At 36.7% G+C, this 16589-nt stretch overlaps 1 protein-coding gene across 1 annotated transcript; it reads right to left on the bottom strand.

Annotated features, from left to right (window-relative positions):
• Positions 1-220: 220 nt before the first annotated feature.
• LOC105044863 (uncharacterized) lies at positions 221-14898 on the bottom strand. Its single transcript, XM_073257510.1, is given in 9 exon segments — positions 221-660; positions 1387-1490; positions 3912-3989; positions 4159-4257; positions 4259-4324; positions 6416-6504; positions 10264-10432; positions 12882-12958; positions 13855-14898. Coding segments are annotated over 9 exon segments (1464 nt in total). The 5' UTR covers positions 14531-14898; the 3' UTR covers positions 221-554.
• Positions 14899-16589: the final 1691 nt, after the last annotated feature.

The raw sequence follows: 16589 nt of genomic DNA, 5'->3' as shown, positions 1-16589 counted from the left end.
ACTCCTTTTATCGCAAACGCTCCTCGCAGCCTCCAACCACTGCCTGTATTTGGGCTCCGACGCAACATCTCCCACCACCACGCTTAGCCATGACTGGAGCCCATCTGTTTGAACCACACAGATTAGAACACTGAAGTCCGCAAAAAAGAAAAATGAGACGAGCTATGTTTGCGAATGTACATGGCTACCATCAAGCACCACCAGATCTGTACAAATTGACTTTTACGCATATATTGAAAAGATGCTCATATATTAATAACTTTTCACAATGTAATATAAATTATATACTTATATATAATATCGTACTTCTCCATCTGTTCTGTTGAAATTTCCCAACAAGGGCATATATAGATTGGTTGAGGAAATATGGACAAAAAAGCTGTCTCAACAAATTTTGTAGCAATTCCAGTCATGACCTCCAGCAAGAACATGGGTGTGGATCTGGCTACATCAGAGCATGGGCCTAATGGCAACGCAGGGAAATGAGGTCATCCTACTCATTTCAGACCAGAGTTGGCGTAGAGGTAATCAGTTTAGTTTGCTGCCAGGGTATTCTAGAATAACTGGAAAAACAGGCTCGTGGAACCATCACCAAACGAGCGAAGATCTGCTGGTTTCACCAATGCCCTGCACAATGGGCATGTGCGTTCTCTCTCAAACCTGCAAGAAGCATAAATAATTAAAGAGAAGTGCCAATACAATGTTTTCACAAGATTGCATGAAAGAAACAGTGAAATCCTGAACTTTGTACCAAATTGTGACTAAATTAAACTTCCTGAAAGTAAATCAAAATTTCTAGCATTATTGCCTACGTATGTGTACATGAGATGGGCTTTGCTCCTCTCAAGAGGAAAGGGTATCTGCTCCTCCAGTCCAAAATCAACTATGGGGCATCCAAGTTAAAGATCCACATCATTGATGAGCTTAATATAGCAAACCTGGTTAGCTTCTTAACATAATGAAATTACCACAGCTTCTCAGCCATGCCTAAACAAAAATGACAATGCAGTTGATCATACTAGCAATTAAGAACAGGCTGCTTGCTGCACAGTTTTTCTTGTTATGCTGCCAAATTGTAGGCATAAACACACAAGGCACGTGATGCCACATTTTGTCATAGATTCACAGGATGTCCTGCAATGGAGTTGAATATGAATTTCGGTACAGTAACCGTTCATATAGACCACTCAGTTCAATGAAAATCAGGTGAAGTTTATTTGGAATATGTGGTAGCACTGGAAATAAAATGCATAAAGGAAAGCAAAGGCCTGAGTGTAGGGGGTGGCAAGGGTGTGGAGGGGGTGGGGTGCGCGCGAGTGTGTGTGACAGAGAGAGAGAGAGAGATGGACAAAGCAGAAAAGAAATGGTAGAGCTTAGACATGCTACCATTCAGAAACACAATCTTCACAGAATATGTGTTTACAGCGAAGCAAAATGGGAGCGTGCATCTTCTCCTGGCAGATAGCACACAGATCACCAGCTGCAACAACCTGCATTGATTCCATCACATGTTAATGCATATCATTGGTTCTGAAATTCAAGTCCAAAAAATGCCCCCCAACACCACAAAAAACATCAAAGACGACAACAGCATTGACAACAACAATAGTAATTAATCCTCCTCAACAGCAAGAACAGGTAAGCTGCAGCACTGGATTTTGCCAGCCTTGGTACAGAGAGGCTATAACTCCTTAATCAGTTGATAAAATTTAATGATAAATCCGAATTTCAGATTTCGATTCATTTCATAGTTTTTTACATATTTTTTTATGATTGGCTCAATGATTATGATTATTCTCAAGTTCCAGACTCATTGACGACGATGATGATGATGCAAACATGATCTCAAGAATGAAAATTCCCCTTTTCCAAACTCTCAATTGGCAAATTCTCAATCAAAAAACAGAACTAATCTGTATCATTTACAATGTTTTCCGGCCATCTTTGCAGCAAGAGTTCAATGGTCATCTATTTCTTCATTTGGATGCTTTTCATGATATTCAAGAGTAATGAACTTGAATGCTTTTCATGATACTCAAGAGCAAAGTTATGAACATGACAGGTATGTTGGGGCAGGATAAGAAACTTCTTCAATCTTAATCTGTCTACCTGACAGATAAACTAAACAAGCACTGGCTACCTAGTATGACAGATTAGAATGTTCATTGAAGCATATGGACAGCAAGCTAGGTACCATGCCAGTTCTTCGAATGCAGTTGTGTCAGAGAGCACCGGGTACCGGCACAACATGGCATGACATAGCATGGTATGTACAATTCCAGCCTAGTTCAGCAACGCACTAGCACAAAATACCTCGATCCATGCATAAAATACTTTAGATAAAAGAATGGCAGACATTTGCAGTCCACTTATTACTGCATATGGAGTTAATGAGGCCTATCCACTTGATTTGAGAAGAGGTTGCTCTTCATGGGTGGCCAATAACCATTGTACCCCAAACTTACATGGGAAAGTGAGTTGCTCAAACATGGGCTAAGGGCCTAGCATGTTCGCCTTTGAAGGCACCGCACCTAACTTTTAAAAGACAGTAAAAATTCCTTAACATCCCTTAATGCATGGCAGAGGTTTTCAATAGAAATCCTGGAACACGTTAAACACTTTGATTTATTAATCTAAAACCCATAATATTTCTAGGAGATTTCAAAAAGAGAGAGAGAGAGAGAGAGAGAGAGAGAGAGAAGCAACAATACAGTAACCAAAAATGAGAGTCGGAAATGCCAATAAGAGAACAAATGATTTAAGAGCATGTTTGCAACCATTGGATTTGCATGGGTAAGAAAACTCCAATGCTAAGTAGAATGGAAAAAGGGTGAGTATATTAGGCCATTAGCAATTGGCCCCCTCTCTATATGATGGCCAAAATTGTGGGTAGTTTGTGTTGCTCCACATTTATGCTCTATGTACAAGCTCTCTTTTCAGATCTACAGTGGGACATACTTACAAACTCTGAAGGGGGAAATCACCATTTGAGTTACAAAGATAACTGAGGCTGGTCGATTTTTAAAGTCAACATTTGATGATACTTCAAAGTATTGCATCGTTGGCTACACAGAAAGAACACAAGCACACTCGTTGAGAATAGCAAGATCCTGCTGGGGTAGATGTGGTAAGACAAAAGAGAAAGGTGAAAAGGAGCGCACCTAAATATGCTTTCAGTTGCATTGACAAGAGGACAAAACGATGGTATAATTTCAGGTAAGCTTTTCATTTGCGACAACAAGAAGAGGAAGCTTGATGAGTGAAAGAGGCTCATACTTAAGATAAACTGGTCCTAGTAGTATGAGATATAAGACAACGAAAACATGACTGAAAGCTAAGGAAATGGATCAGCATATCCTTGAGTTAATTCAATGTTACTCTTAGGATATGTTTGATTGCTTGGGAAAGGTTTTGGGAAACTGAAGTTCTTCAAGAAGTTGAATTTTCCAACTGTTTAGATGATGGGACAACTAAAAGAGTATAGAAATGGGTTTTCTAAATTTGACTACATCCTACCTTGGAAAACATTTTCATCTTCCAGAGTTTTTGGAACAACCAAACATACCCTTAAGACATCTTTGGTTGCAGAATAGGTTAACATTGCATAAATGGGCTAACAGTCCTTGTTCACTTTGCTCCGGAATAAATAATTCACCCTCTAGGGTTGGAATAGTTTCCCTTGAGCCACACAAATTTTAAACATCCACTTTGCTCCCATAAATTAGTTACTTGTTTAGCATTTGGTAGACCAGAGTGAAGGAAATGGATTGGAGGGGTCATTTTCCATTTAACCATCCTTTCACCCTCAACGAATGGAATGATTCTAAAAGCCAGCCCAAGCCATCACATATAGATCATACAGGCTTTTTAGTTGCTGTTAAGGTCGAGGACATGCAAAGTCAACAGCTTACCTGTTCTGTTGTTGCATAAGACCCATAATGCACTTCTTTGCGCGACAATGCCTTCAGTGCCACAAAGAATGACTGAACCTGCAAATCACAGGCTAAATGAATGTAAAAAGAAATTCCCTCCTCATTTCTTTACTAGCGACGAAGGTGAAACCATGGTGTCATCCTGGAAAGTTGATTCAAAAGTTTGGAGTAGAAAAAGATCCTTACATTTCAACAAAACAAATAAAAACCAGAAAAGGAAATATACCTTCTCAACAACTGAAGTCAGCTTGAACGTAAGATAGAGCCCTGTGGTAAGAGATGAAAAGAGGCTACCATATTCTTTGTTTAGGAAGAATCGGTACCAAAACAGGAGTTGGCAACAAAGCACGGTACAAAAGTAAAAGATACTCCACAAGTGTTAGCATCTGACCCTGAAAAAAATTTGAAGAAACCCAATAAATTTGCTTACTATCAACTGTCAAAAATTTGCAAAATGAATCCGATTATGTTCAAAACAAGTTTTCAGTAAAACAATAACCCCAAACAATTTTTTTATAAAAAAAGGCAGAAAATCACAATTTACAGGGTTTCCTATGCCATGATCATTGACAAGCCTCTATCTAGATATCAAACAGATAGAAAACAGTGTAAGTTTAGACCATGTCATTGAGAAAAGAAAATTTCCAATTAGATAAAAAAGGACTCAGAATATTGGGAACAATGAGAATATAGCAAGCTGAACCCCATCATTCATGTATCATAATAAACATGAAGCCCATTAATCCTTTCATAGGAAGTATACTAGTGGTCTGCATTTTTCCTTACTGGGACAATTTTATTCAAATAAAAAAAAAGTCAATTGCATAACGGTTGATAGAGACATTTATTATTATCTTGTTCATCTAAACTGGTCATGATAATTTATTAAAGATTTTGAAAAAACGCATCTTGACATGCCTATTTCATTTTTCTAACTTTCTTAGATGCAAATAACTTGCCAATCCATCAATAATTGATTGTTGAGCAAGCAATACCATATAGAGTCCCTTTTTTGTGGACTATGCTCAAAAATTATTACGTAAAAAACACAGATTCAAGCAATCTTTTCCTTTGTTTTGATGTTTTAGAGAGTAAAGATAATCATATATCAGGTGGGAGTGTCTAGCATGCTACCTTTTATAGTATGCCTTGTCTGAAGTTGGTAAATGATAAAAGGCCACACTTTCCAATATGATTGAGATTTGCCAAAAGGGAAAACTTCTATCAATTCCCACCCAAACAAAATGACTTTTTCTCAATATTCTTGCATATGCCTATCACGATCATTTTCATTGATGCATAATCAAGTACTTTTGCAAGTAAACAGCATCTATTATCTGAACATCAAAAAATTGCAAACTATATTCTTAGAACCAGGTTTTGTAGGCAGCCTTATTAGACAATATATATGAAGCATCCATGGAATAGATGCTCTGTATTATGGATTTCACCCACTCCAAATATCTAAATAAATGTGCTGTATATTTGCAGAAAATAAATCCTCAATACATTTCTTGAAGCTGTTGAAAGGGAAAGAGTTAAATATTTAACATTTCACAAGCAATAACAACAAAGAATTTCTAAATAACATGTTTGATTGTGTTTCTTGTGCTCAAAAAGGAGAATAACAGCTACAACAAACTCCATGTGGATGAGAACAAGCTTCATAAAAAATTTTTTACATGAGGATGAGCAGTCCACACCAGAAACTGTAATACAAGGTCGGCAGAAGTGTGCAATTATTACCTCACGAAAAAGGCATGAGTTGGTTGCCCTTTCATTAAGATAAACTAATTACTGTTACTGGTGGCTGCAGATACTCAGCTTAATATTTTTGCCATCGTAAGAATGAGAGGTTGGCTCCATTAGTTATCACCTAATGAGCTTCCAATTCATCGATGTATACCATTATCACCTTTCAAGTCTGCCACCTAAACTAATATAGTCCAAGAGTCAATCACAAAGTCGCAGCCACCTCTACTCTATATATACCAAACATTACAACCCAATCCAAGTTATAGCAACTCTTGTTAAAACCCTTCCAAAACCTTTGGATATGAAACACCAATATCACTCAACAACCTCAATTCAAGTTACCATTCCATAACCAACACACTATCATATCTGGCCCCAAATGCTAAACCAGACTGAACTGACCAGCTGGACTGATCTTCTTAGCCCCTCCAAGATACCACATGATATAAACTTGCTGTAAAAATATTGACCAAGTGGTTGAAATATTACAGCCTCCTGCAATTCTAACCACATCTATTGCCCTCAAATTAAACGAACAATTCACAAAAGTCCATTATGGTGTCCATGCAAGCAAAGTATAACAGTTCTTATTTGCTCCATCTAACAACTACTCAAATTTGCCACTACTTAAATTTCAAGTACCACATCTAAATATCATAAGAAACTGCTTCAAACAATCCTGGAGACATTTAAAAGTATAACTAGAGACATAAGAACCACGAGATTACCTGCTTACGATAGTTACGGCCCCTACTGTTTTTGTAGTAGATCAGCAGCACACACTTAACAACCATAGCTGCCTGGCGCACCATAGTATCTGGGAAGTTGTAACAAATGATGAATCACATTGATGTAGCTAAACCACTGATAGGCAATTATGAAAAAGACAACTACTTTATCCTAAAGTAGTAATACTAAATTGTAAGACTGAAAAGCAAGCAATAAACTTTAGAAAGAAGTTTTGGTATAAAATGATATAATTCTTGCACGTTCGATTCAAATAATGTTTAAAATGAATAGGTAGAATATCTTTGTCAAAATATCTAAGAAACAAAAGGCCAGTTGTACACTTGCGCAGGATTCATGCAGTGTTTAAAAAATGTTTCAAAACGGGAATTACCTAATCCAGACTGGATCAGTGAAATCCTAGTTAAAATGGATGGAGCAGCATTCCATGGAATTGGATTCAGATCACGTATACCTCATTTATCTTGAAAGGATCAGTTGATCATTTCAATGGATAAATGATTTAACTTGGAAGCAACTAAAATCTGCAGAGAAAGATCTAAATCTAACCCATCTTTAACATCAGACTTATCCCTAAATCTAAACAATCAACCAGTTTACGTCCAATCTGCCTCTCTTAGCTCCAACAAATAAAGTTTTTCTGTTTTCACTTTTTCCATGTTATTTTCTTTCTTCTGGACTCCTAATGCAACTAAAATAGAAACATGTGGATTTGCCACCCCTTGCCTCTACAGGAGGCTTGTGGATATGTCCAAACAAGGATTGGAGGGCATCTCACTTTCTAAAAACCTTGTGAGTCTTTCACATGGACAATAACCAAAAAATAATTGCTGCCCTTGTATTTTACTTTTAACATGTATAACCATGAATGCATGTAAAAGTATTCATACTAAAAAACCAAATCAATAATGTGGAAAAAGAAATTCACCTGTATTACCATTTTTCACTTTTTTCTCAAATCTTTAATTTTTAAATTTTTATATTGTTAATTATTATCTATTACTTTCGTATTAACTTGCAAGTTAACTCATCTAAGTTACCAGTCTGTTGTCTGTATATGAATCTGTATACTTAATATATGTTAAACATTTAATACATGTAAACTCAGATGCATGCTATGGCACTATAGCAGCATGATTTGCAGATTGAATAATTAACAAAATTATCTATTCATTTCTAATTTAAATATCAATTTTATGCATAGCAGTCTACAATATTTGGGAATCCAGTTAACCACACAGAGAAGAAAAGGTCAATCATAGAAGCAGGGGGGAAGGCCCAAGTCCAACAACACGGCATTCATTCCTTTCAACAAGACCAGGAAAGCAAGATGCAAGTGCTGAGAATCAAGTTATCCAGAAGAATCTAATATGATGAGAAGCAATATGCAAGTTTGCATATATGTCACAGAGTATACAATATTAAATTATTTAAGTCATACAGAACTACTAACACCATGAATTTAAGTGATATTAAAGAAACCAACTGGAAGGAGACGTGCCAAGCTTGAAAATATTCATCTTTGATTGATGTAATGTTGAAAAATTTTATCATGCTTCAACAATATGAAATATGAAGTCTCACCACAGTGCCACAGTGTGTCTTCGGAGGTGTTCAGTTGTGGAATAAGTGGGGATATCTCTCTCCAAATGGGAAGTGTCCTTGCCAAACACTAAAAAGGGCCATGGAAAGGGAGCTTATACATGGTAGGGGCATAAGTGGACCCAAACAGGATAAGTACATTCCATCAAAATGGAGTGGACTTATATCACCGAATAGTTCTTCAATTACCATTGTGCCCTTATTCACTTTACAAACACTCAAAAAAGTGAGAGGCCAGTTTGGTCTTTGTGATAAAATCCAGACTATCATGAAGTTCAATATGAATTAAATGCCCCTATTCCCTGCACTTATCCATCTAGCCAAACACCAAAAAAGTTTTATTCCATGGAATGGTTATGCCTCGAACAGTGCAAGGGATATCCCTTCCAAAATTTATCCCTCAACCAAACACCCCCATATTGTCCAAGGTCAACATGTCTAGACACCCAAATTCATGTATATATAGTATATTTTCTCCAAGCATGCGAAGTCATTATATCAACCCAAAGATAAGAGCTTCATATAAAGTGGCAGTAGCCTAGGGCAAAGGAGCCAGCTGAGCCCCTTTAAATTAGTTAAGGCTTTGATGACTCAGAGAGAATATTTAAGAAAGGAAGGGAAGACCCCTCATCAACCACTCTTCTAAATGTTCTAAAAGATTTACCTTCTTACAGAATCAAGATGGGCTTTGCAAGATGCTGCACCTACAAATGTAAAGAAGCCATTTGCATACTGCACACACCTTGAATAACAACCTCCTTGATTCTTATAAAGCACTTTTCCGTTCCTCTAATTCAAATGCTACATCAAGTAACCAAAAGCCGCACCAACCAGACAATAAAATGCCATTGAAACCTTGCAAAAGATCCAAAAATGCTGTATAGCGACCCCAAGAAATGGTGGAAAGCCATTAGGGCATCCATTCCCAATAATATATAGTTACAAATTGATTCAGCATTCCTAACCCCCATGCAAAGCACAGGGAATGGGTCAACTTTGGAACAACTTAATTTTCGTTCAAGATGGTTCATCCCACTTGGATGGGTTTTGAATGTGGGATTGTCTTCCAAACTATGCCATATATTATTTTAGATAGAATTAAAAACTGGATAAGAACCATCTAGTTGTCGACTCAGTCATGCTTGGCCAGAAAGGTACTTTGCATTTAAATTAGTCCAGGTCATTTCTTTGAATTCAATCATGTTGGTCAAACTGCATCCAATTTAATATAGTTTGGCTCTAAAACATGCAAATGCATAAAACCAACACCTAGCACATTGTCCCATGAAATAATTCTCAAAACTTGAAAAAGAATAGAGACAGTTACTAGAATCAGGAGCGGTTGCCAAAACACAGTGCATGCTTTAGAAACACCTTTAGTAAGGGAGTGTCCAGGAAGCAAGCACATTTTCTAGATTCTGGGAAGAATTTAAAATAGGTGCATCATCTTAGGTAGAAGATTCCGACTCCTAAGGATTACACATTAATGGGACCGGAATGCAAAACTCTAAGTGCTGAGAAGAGCATATCAACACAGTGAAATGGCGTGTAAGTGAGCCTCCAGAAAGGGGAAAGAGAGAGGACACAACCAGGCACAAGATGTATATCACCAATGATGCAGACATGTGACACTTTTCCAGCTTATTCCTACCTAAAATAATCATCTTGAATGAACATACACTATGTCCAGTAGGAGATAGTATAAGGCAGATTTTTTAGGGAGACTATTCGATATTGCAGTAACATGGATCAGGATTTGCATATCTTACTTAATGTCATCATGAAGAAAAAATCAGCAAAGAAATAAAATAAACAAGAAGAAAATGGTAAAGGAAAAAAAAAAGTGACAAATAAAAGATTCCAGACATCCCTCTAAATGAGATGCCTCTAAAGGTATACTCCAATAAGTTTAAATGGGCAAGGCAATCTTTGTTTTAGTTATTGAAAGTAAATATATGATGAAATATATTTGCATCGTCCAAGAAATTTTCCATGATTATAAGACAGGAGAAATAGCGACTTTGGGATGAAGTAAAGGCAGGATTTTTTTTTTTCGTGTTTTGCGGTACCAAGCTAAAGTATTTCTTTATTGCTGAAAAAACCATTATCAATGAAAACATCTGAAATGCAAACTCAATTTTTTCAAACAAATTTTATTCGTGAAATGTTTTCTGAAATCAAAACTATCAAAGCATATAAATAGTCATTTAAACAGCAAAGTACATACCGTTCAGCATAATGATGAAAATTGCATGCCAAAAAGGTGGTATTTCCTTTGGAGGAAGCATGACCAGTGGGTACAGAATGTCATCATTCCTGTACCACCAATAGACTCCAAACACATGAATCATGAAAACTAATGTAATCCCAACAAGCACAGAGATTTTTCTCTCTCCCTGCAGAAAGCAACAAACAATAATAATATGACACCTCGTTACATAGGATCACTCATTTAGTATAATTTCATTAGTGCATTATCCAGAAACAAGAAGCAGACGGGTCCAAGCAAAGGAAAAAAAAAATGAGATATATCAATGTCACCAATAACAGGCATTACACCATCTGACAAAAACCTACACAACGGAGGCCCAATAATGCCATAGTGTTGAGTCTTTTCCAGTCATAACGCATTTAATTGATCCCTAAAAGCATCAGCCTCGAGTCATAATAAGGAAGTGAGAAGCATTGGAATACAATCCAAAGACTAAGGGGCATGACTTGGTGTTCTTATGGCAATGTCTGTAGACATTTGGTAAATAGTTGTGGCTGAAGTAGAAAACATCAGCAGTTAGATTTAAAGGTGTCAATTACTTTAGGCATTCTTCCAGGTATGATCCATGGAGAGGAGAGATGAGGATCCTAGAAGGCTTTAGAAATGGGTATAGTTGTGTTCCCTTCAAAAAGTCTCTCCAACCCTTTCCCAAGCTTAGAGATGCAATTATTCAGCATTGCTGAATACTGTTTCCTTGGGTTTACACTCCCAGACCCAGCTCAACCATAGCTACTGTTACCATAACTCCATTGACATCACTCTCAACCGACTGCTTATCTCTTTCGCCAGTTGAAACTAGTTCACAATAAGCTTGCTCAGAAACAGGGAAAAAAAAAAACTGCAAGTATGGTACTAACTTACAGATTAAATCCCATGCTTCCTAAAATTTCCAGAACTGTTCTCTCATTTTAATACCTGATACAGTCCCTTGCCTTGATATACTTCAGAGAAACTTAGTTTAGCATAATAGAAATAAAATTTGAGGATCATAGACTATCTTGACCATATCAACATTTCCCAACCTTCCTTTACCAAGTTAGATGACATACGAACAGACACAGTAGTATATTTGTATTTTACATCTTCATAAACTACTTAAGCCTTGCCTATGGCATGAGGTTTAAATATCATCATCACCACCACCACCAAAGCCTTTTCCCGTTAAATATAGGATCAACTACAAAGCATGACTGAGAGTTGGAAAGGCTCCATAGATTGAACACATTATAAAATCAGTCATCAACTTATATGAACATCTGGAAATCGGTGCCACATTTTGGACCAATCAAAGCAACTTTAGGCAAAAGAATGACTTGTATACAAGAGGAAGACAACTTTTAATATATAAAGCTGCATTCATTTCAAAGGCACAATTTAACCAAAGAGCCAAATGAATGGCAGCCCAAAGGGGTTTAAATACTGATTCAAAATACAAGAGCTGCTATAAAACCCAGGACCTCACCTAGTTAATTGCCTAAAGAACAATCTTCATGATATGAAAATATTCCAAAATAACAATGGGCAAGAACTTGTTGTCATGCTTATAGGGTGGCCATATGACATCAAGAGAAGAGCGAAAGTATAATACCAGAGGAACATTTGGCTACGCCTGTAATTTGTCATATCGCTGCAAAGAGAGGAGAGAGTAAAAGAGGAGGGAGATCTTATATTGCTTTGTTTTGGTTTTCTAGAAAAAGAAAATTAGGTTTTCTCCTAAAAAGGTGATAAATTTGATATAATATTGGACAGGACTAGAGAATCAACAGTTTCTAAGTTTGTCCTAAGTTTGCAAGTGGTAAGGCTTGTGATGGCACCGTTTTGTTAGTAGCAAAGGCAAAAGAGTTCCTTCCACAACAACATGGCATTGGGCAAGCACCTTTTTTTGGCAAGAATACTGGGCAAGACTCTTTGTATGTATATTGGCACTTCTTCCAGCGGATGAGTAAAATGTGTAAATTGCTAATTCCACAATAATTGAAGTGAAATGGAAGGTATGATAAGATTAAATATTAGAAGGGGTGTCAACGCCAAGTGCAGAAATCCAGTTATAAAATAGGTCTACCAAAATCAACATCTAGAGTAACTGGACTAGAGTATGGGAAAAATCGATGCTCCCATCTGATGACTGATATGATATACACAACCAGCTTATCTAATAAAAAAACAGAGCTTTCAGATCCTTGTCCAGAAAGTAAATATGAAGAAGCTCTTAACGATAATTAGGTTTCTAAATCTTTCTCATCAATATGCAGGAAAGTTTCAAAACACCACAAAAAGCATTACCAAAAAAATGAAAATGTCACATCTGCATCAGTGAGGTGTTAGACTTGAAAAGAATTTTTCAAAAACATTATTAAATATGATGACAAGCTGTTACATCACCCTGAAAGTAACTTTTAACTTTTTTTCAGTTTTTTTTTTTTTTGGTTGGGGGTGGGGGGGTGGCGGCAGAGCAGTAAGTATAAGCAGAAAACAAATCAGATATTCCTTATAGCATTTATAAGGTTGCAGAGGGGTGAAATTGGTACATATCTTTAAATGGAAAAGGAAATTTACCATAAAAGATAACAAACCTTTAGAGCAGTCTGTTTCCGTAATATATCATTAGACTTGAACATCACAGCAGCAATCCAAATGGTGACAAAGAAACCTGTAGGTCCACTGGTGAAGGTTATAAATTTAAAAATAGGAACAGAAAAATAAAGTAAAATTACATGCATATCCCATCATACGATGATTTAGAAGTGAAAAGATACCAAAATGCATGCAATGTAACCATTAAAGTGCAAGTACAGCAGGATTAAGAAAGAGATAATTCCCCTTCATTGTTGCTCACAAACATCCTTGCATATGTAAGAAAGTGCATGTTTATGATAATAGCAACCAAGGAGTTTAAAAAAAAAAAGGCTCCAGCAAACTCAAAATCAAGTCATATTAAACATCCCATCTTAATTGTAAAACAGACTATTTGTTCAGAAAAATGTTGGATTGAGTCAACACACAAAAGAACAGTAAAACAGGTTTAACATTTCTAAGCTGTGTCAAAATCTTAGTGGTCTGAAACGTGAGCAGCTGCAGAAGAGAATTTGAGACCACAGAGTGGAGCAGCAGCAGATATGTGAGAAGATAAAGGAGAAAAGCTTTCAGTGACAAGTCACCCCTTATCTCATATCAAGCATCGCTAGTAACCAGCCATATAAATTTGACAGAGAACACAGTAGCTTTTAAGCAATTCCACCATGAACCCAAAATTACTCAATCCAGTAATCCTGGAGAATTTTCCCAGAAGTTCAAGAGCATATCATCATAGTTTGTCGAGATTATAAGCAGTACATGTATCGACAACTTTATAATGAGGATAATGCATGCTTAGGGACACATTCAAGGTTATATATTTAATGAACGAACTCCTAAGATTATACGAATTTATCATCACTAATCCATCAAAAATTACGATCTTAGTACAACATATCCCAGAGATCTTTTTGTGTAAATATAACTGAAAAGCTGTTTCAGAATTCAAAGCAAAGATTCAGAAACGTATACCTTGCAAATGCTGTCTGATGAACACCACCAACAGAAGCAACGAGAATGGCAAAATCTGCTCGATCCATTTTGCAATCTGCTGCATGTCGTACCTCTGGTATGAAGAATCCCTGTTGTTACCTCCTGTAACGTTCGCCTCACCTTCCGTACTCTGAGGACCAACCGCAGAGATTGATGATGGAAGAGAAGAGGACGATGAAGAAGTCACCTCTCCAACCCCACCATCAGTCCCTCCATCTCCTCCCTGCCTCTCAGACACAGTCGGAATCGTCTCAGAACCAACACCATTACCACCGGAATTCCCCTCTCTACCGGGACCAACAGCCAGCGCTTGCGGCTGGCCGGAACCCATCCTCAAAGTCTCCTGATCCCCGACGCCGATGATCCTTATCGACACCTCACCATCGCCGCCAGTGCCGGCGACGGCAGAATCATCAAGCCGCCCGGAGACATGGTCTCGCAAGGCACTGCCGGCCGCTCCACTGATCAAGCTCTCGTTCTCCTGGTGACTCGGTCTCGGCCGCAAAATCCCAGAATACTCCAAAAGCGCGGACAGCGGCGCCTGGATGAAGTTGGAGGCCGAGAAGTGAACCCCATACCGCCTCGAAGAACCTCCGCTGCCACCGCCGCTCTGGCTCCTGTAGGGATCGGAGCTCCCGCCGGATGATTCCATCATCGGAGCACAAATCCGACCAAGAAACCCCCCAAAATCCTCCGCAAACGACGGCAATTGATCGGCAAGAAGAACTCGACGCGGAGCAAGATCGAAAAATGGGAGAAGGAATCGTCCGGAAACCCTAACCCTAGAGGGGAATCGTTTCTTTCGCCAAGTCGGAGTGAGAGATTATGAAGAAGAGGAGGCGGGGGAGGAGGAGTTGGAACGGAGGGGATAAATTTATTTCCAGGAACGAGTGGTTCTTGGGGTTAAGAAGGTAAGAGAGAGAGAGAAGAATCGCGATCTCCTGCTCTTGCTCTGTGCTTTTTGTCTCCGACATCTCTCCCTGAGGTTTTATGTTTTGTTTTGTCTCTCTATCCGGATTTTTTTAAAAAAAAATAATTTCGTTCTTTCTCTATAAAAGATGGGGTTTCCTTTTCTACCGCGTGGCCGACCATTTCTTTTTTCTTTCCTCCGTCAAGGTGAGAATTAGGATAATATAAAAATGTAGCGGTATGTATCTGAAAGCATTATATGTTTTTATTTTTTTATTATAAAAAAATTATTATTTATCAAGTTTTGGATGAATAATATACTTTAAGCGTTGGTGCTAAGAACATCCAATGTGGGATCTCTGGATCCAGTACTGGATACAAGTCATGCATCATGAGGGTAGAAGCTCAATTGATGTTGAATGAATTGGCTCATGACAGTACTTTGAATTCATTATTGGGTACAAAAAATCAGGATGAGGCTAGAAGTTTTAATAGGTTCAATTGGATAGTTTACGGTCCTCGAAAAGGTAGATTTTGTTTATAAACTTTAAGATGGATGATTTTTGATTTGTCAAATTTATATATATATATATTTTTATAGTAAATTAGTTGAATATTTTATATATTATTGATGTATTGATAGTTTCGATATCTTCTATTTTGTTCAAGATTGGGTACTACCTATCGATAAGGATAATATTTAAGATTTTTGTTGTTGGATTTTATCTTTTGATTACGATGCTTCTTATTTTTTTAATAATTCTTTCTATTTCAATTTCATATATTAATTTTTATTATTTAATTTGTTTATATATTAGGACTATTACAAATTTATAAAAAACATATCTTATAAGTAATTAATTAATTTGAATGTTTTTTTTTTTTTTTGCTCATATGCTTCAAATAAATTTATAAATCTAAACTTAAGTAACTTACTTCAAATTTTAACATTACTAACAAACCAATACAACATAAAATATCATAAAAGATATTACAATGTAGAGAATCAAGATGTTAAGAAAAAGAAAAAAAAATATTTCTATTATGTCCCAAGGATTATCTGAGGATAATCTTATAAAATTTTAGATAAGAGTCACTTAAATCTATGCTATTCAACATTAAATACTTTTTATCTTTACATTTTATTAAAATATATTTTAATTTTTGATATATGGATAAAAAATAAATAAGTATATTTACAAAGAAAGTGAGAAAATATAAATATCTCGATCTAAATAGATTTTTTAGCAGAACATCCGGGGCTAAGTAATTAAATCAACCAAAAAATATTACAAAATAGAACATGCCATTTACTCCAACCCTTTTTCTTTCCTTTATTTTTTTAGATTGAACATTCCATCTCTCTTTCTCAAAAAAAAAAAAAAAATTAATAAATTAAAAAAAAATCTATCAGTATCAAATTACCTTACTCATATCACACAAAAACGACCATCTGTTTGAAGACATCCAACAAAATCGGAACACCACAATAATCAAGCGAGCAGATTTAACATTCAACAAATATATTTCAAGAAAAATATTCAATATATGTGTAATAATAAATATGTACAAATTATTTCTTATATATTTTGCTCGGCAAATAACTCAAAAGAAAAAGGTCCCACCCACCCAAAAAAAAAAAACAAAAAGGGAAAGGAGTCCCTGCCAGTTTCGTGGAGCTTTAAGAGGGGTAATAAATAATGTTTCCAGACCGCAACTCCTTGACAGGTTCGTCACGTTTTCCGCTGCATGACTGACAGTACCAGCACTATTTTTTGCCGAAACTTGCAAGGATCGAATAGGAA

Source organism: Elaeis guineensis, chromosome 5, assembly GCF_000442705.2.
Source record: "Elaeis guineensis isolate ETL-2024a chromosome 5, EG11, whole genome shotgun sequence".
In the NCBI taxonomy this organism is placed as follows: Eukaryota; Viridiplantae; Streptophyta; class Magnoliopsida; order Arecales; family Arecaceae; genus Elaeis; species Elaeis guineensis.
Note: the sequence above shows the minus strand (reverse complement) of the source record. Positions and strands in the feature narration are given on the sequence as shown.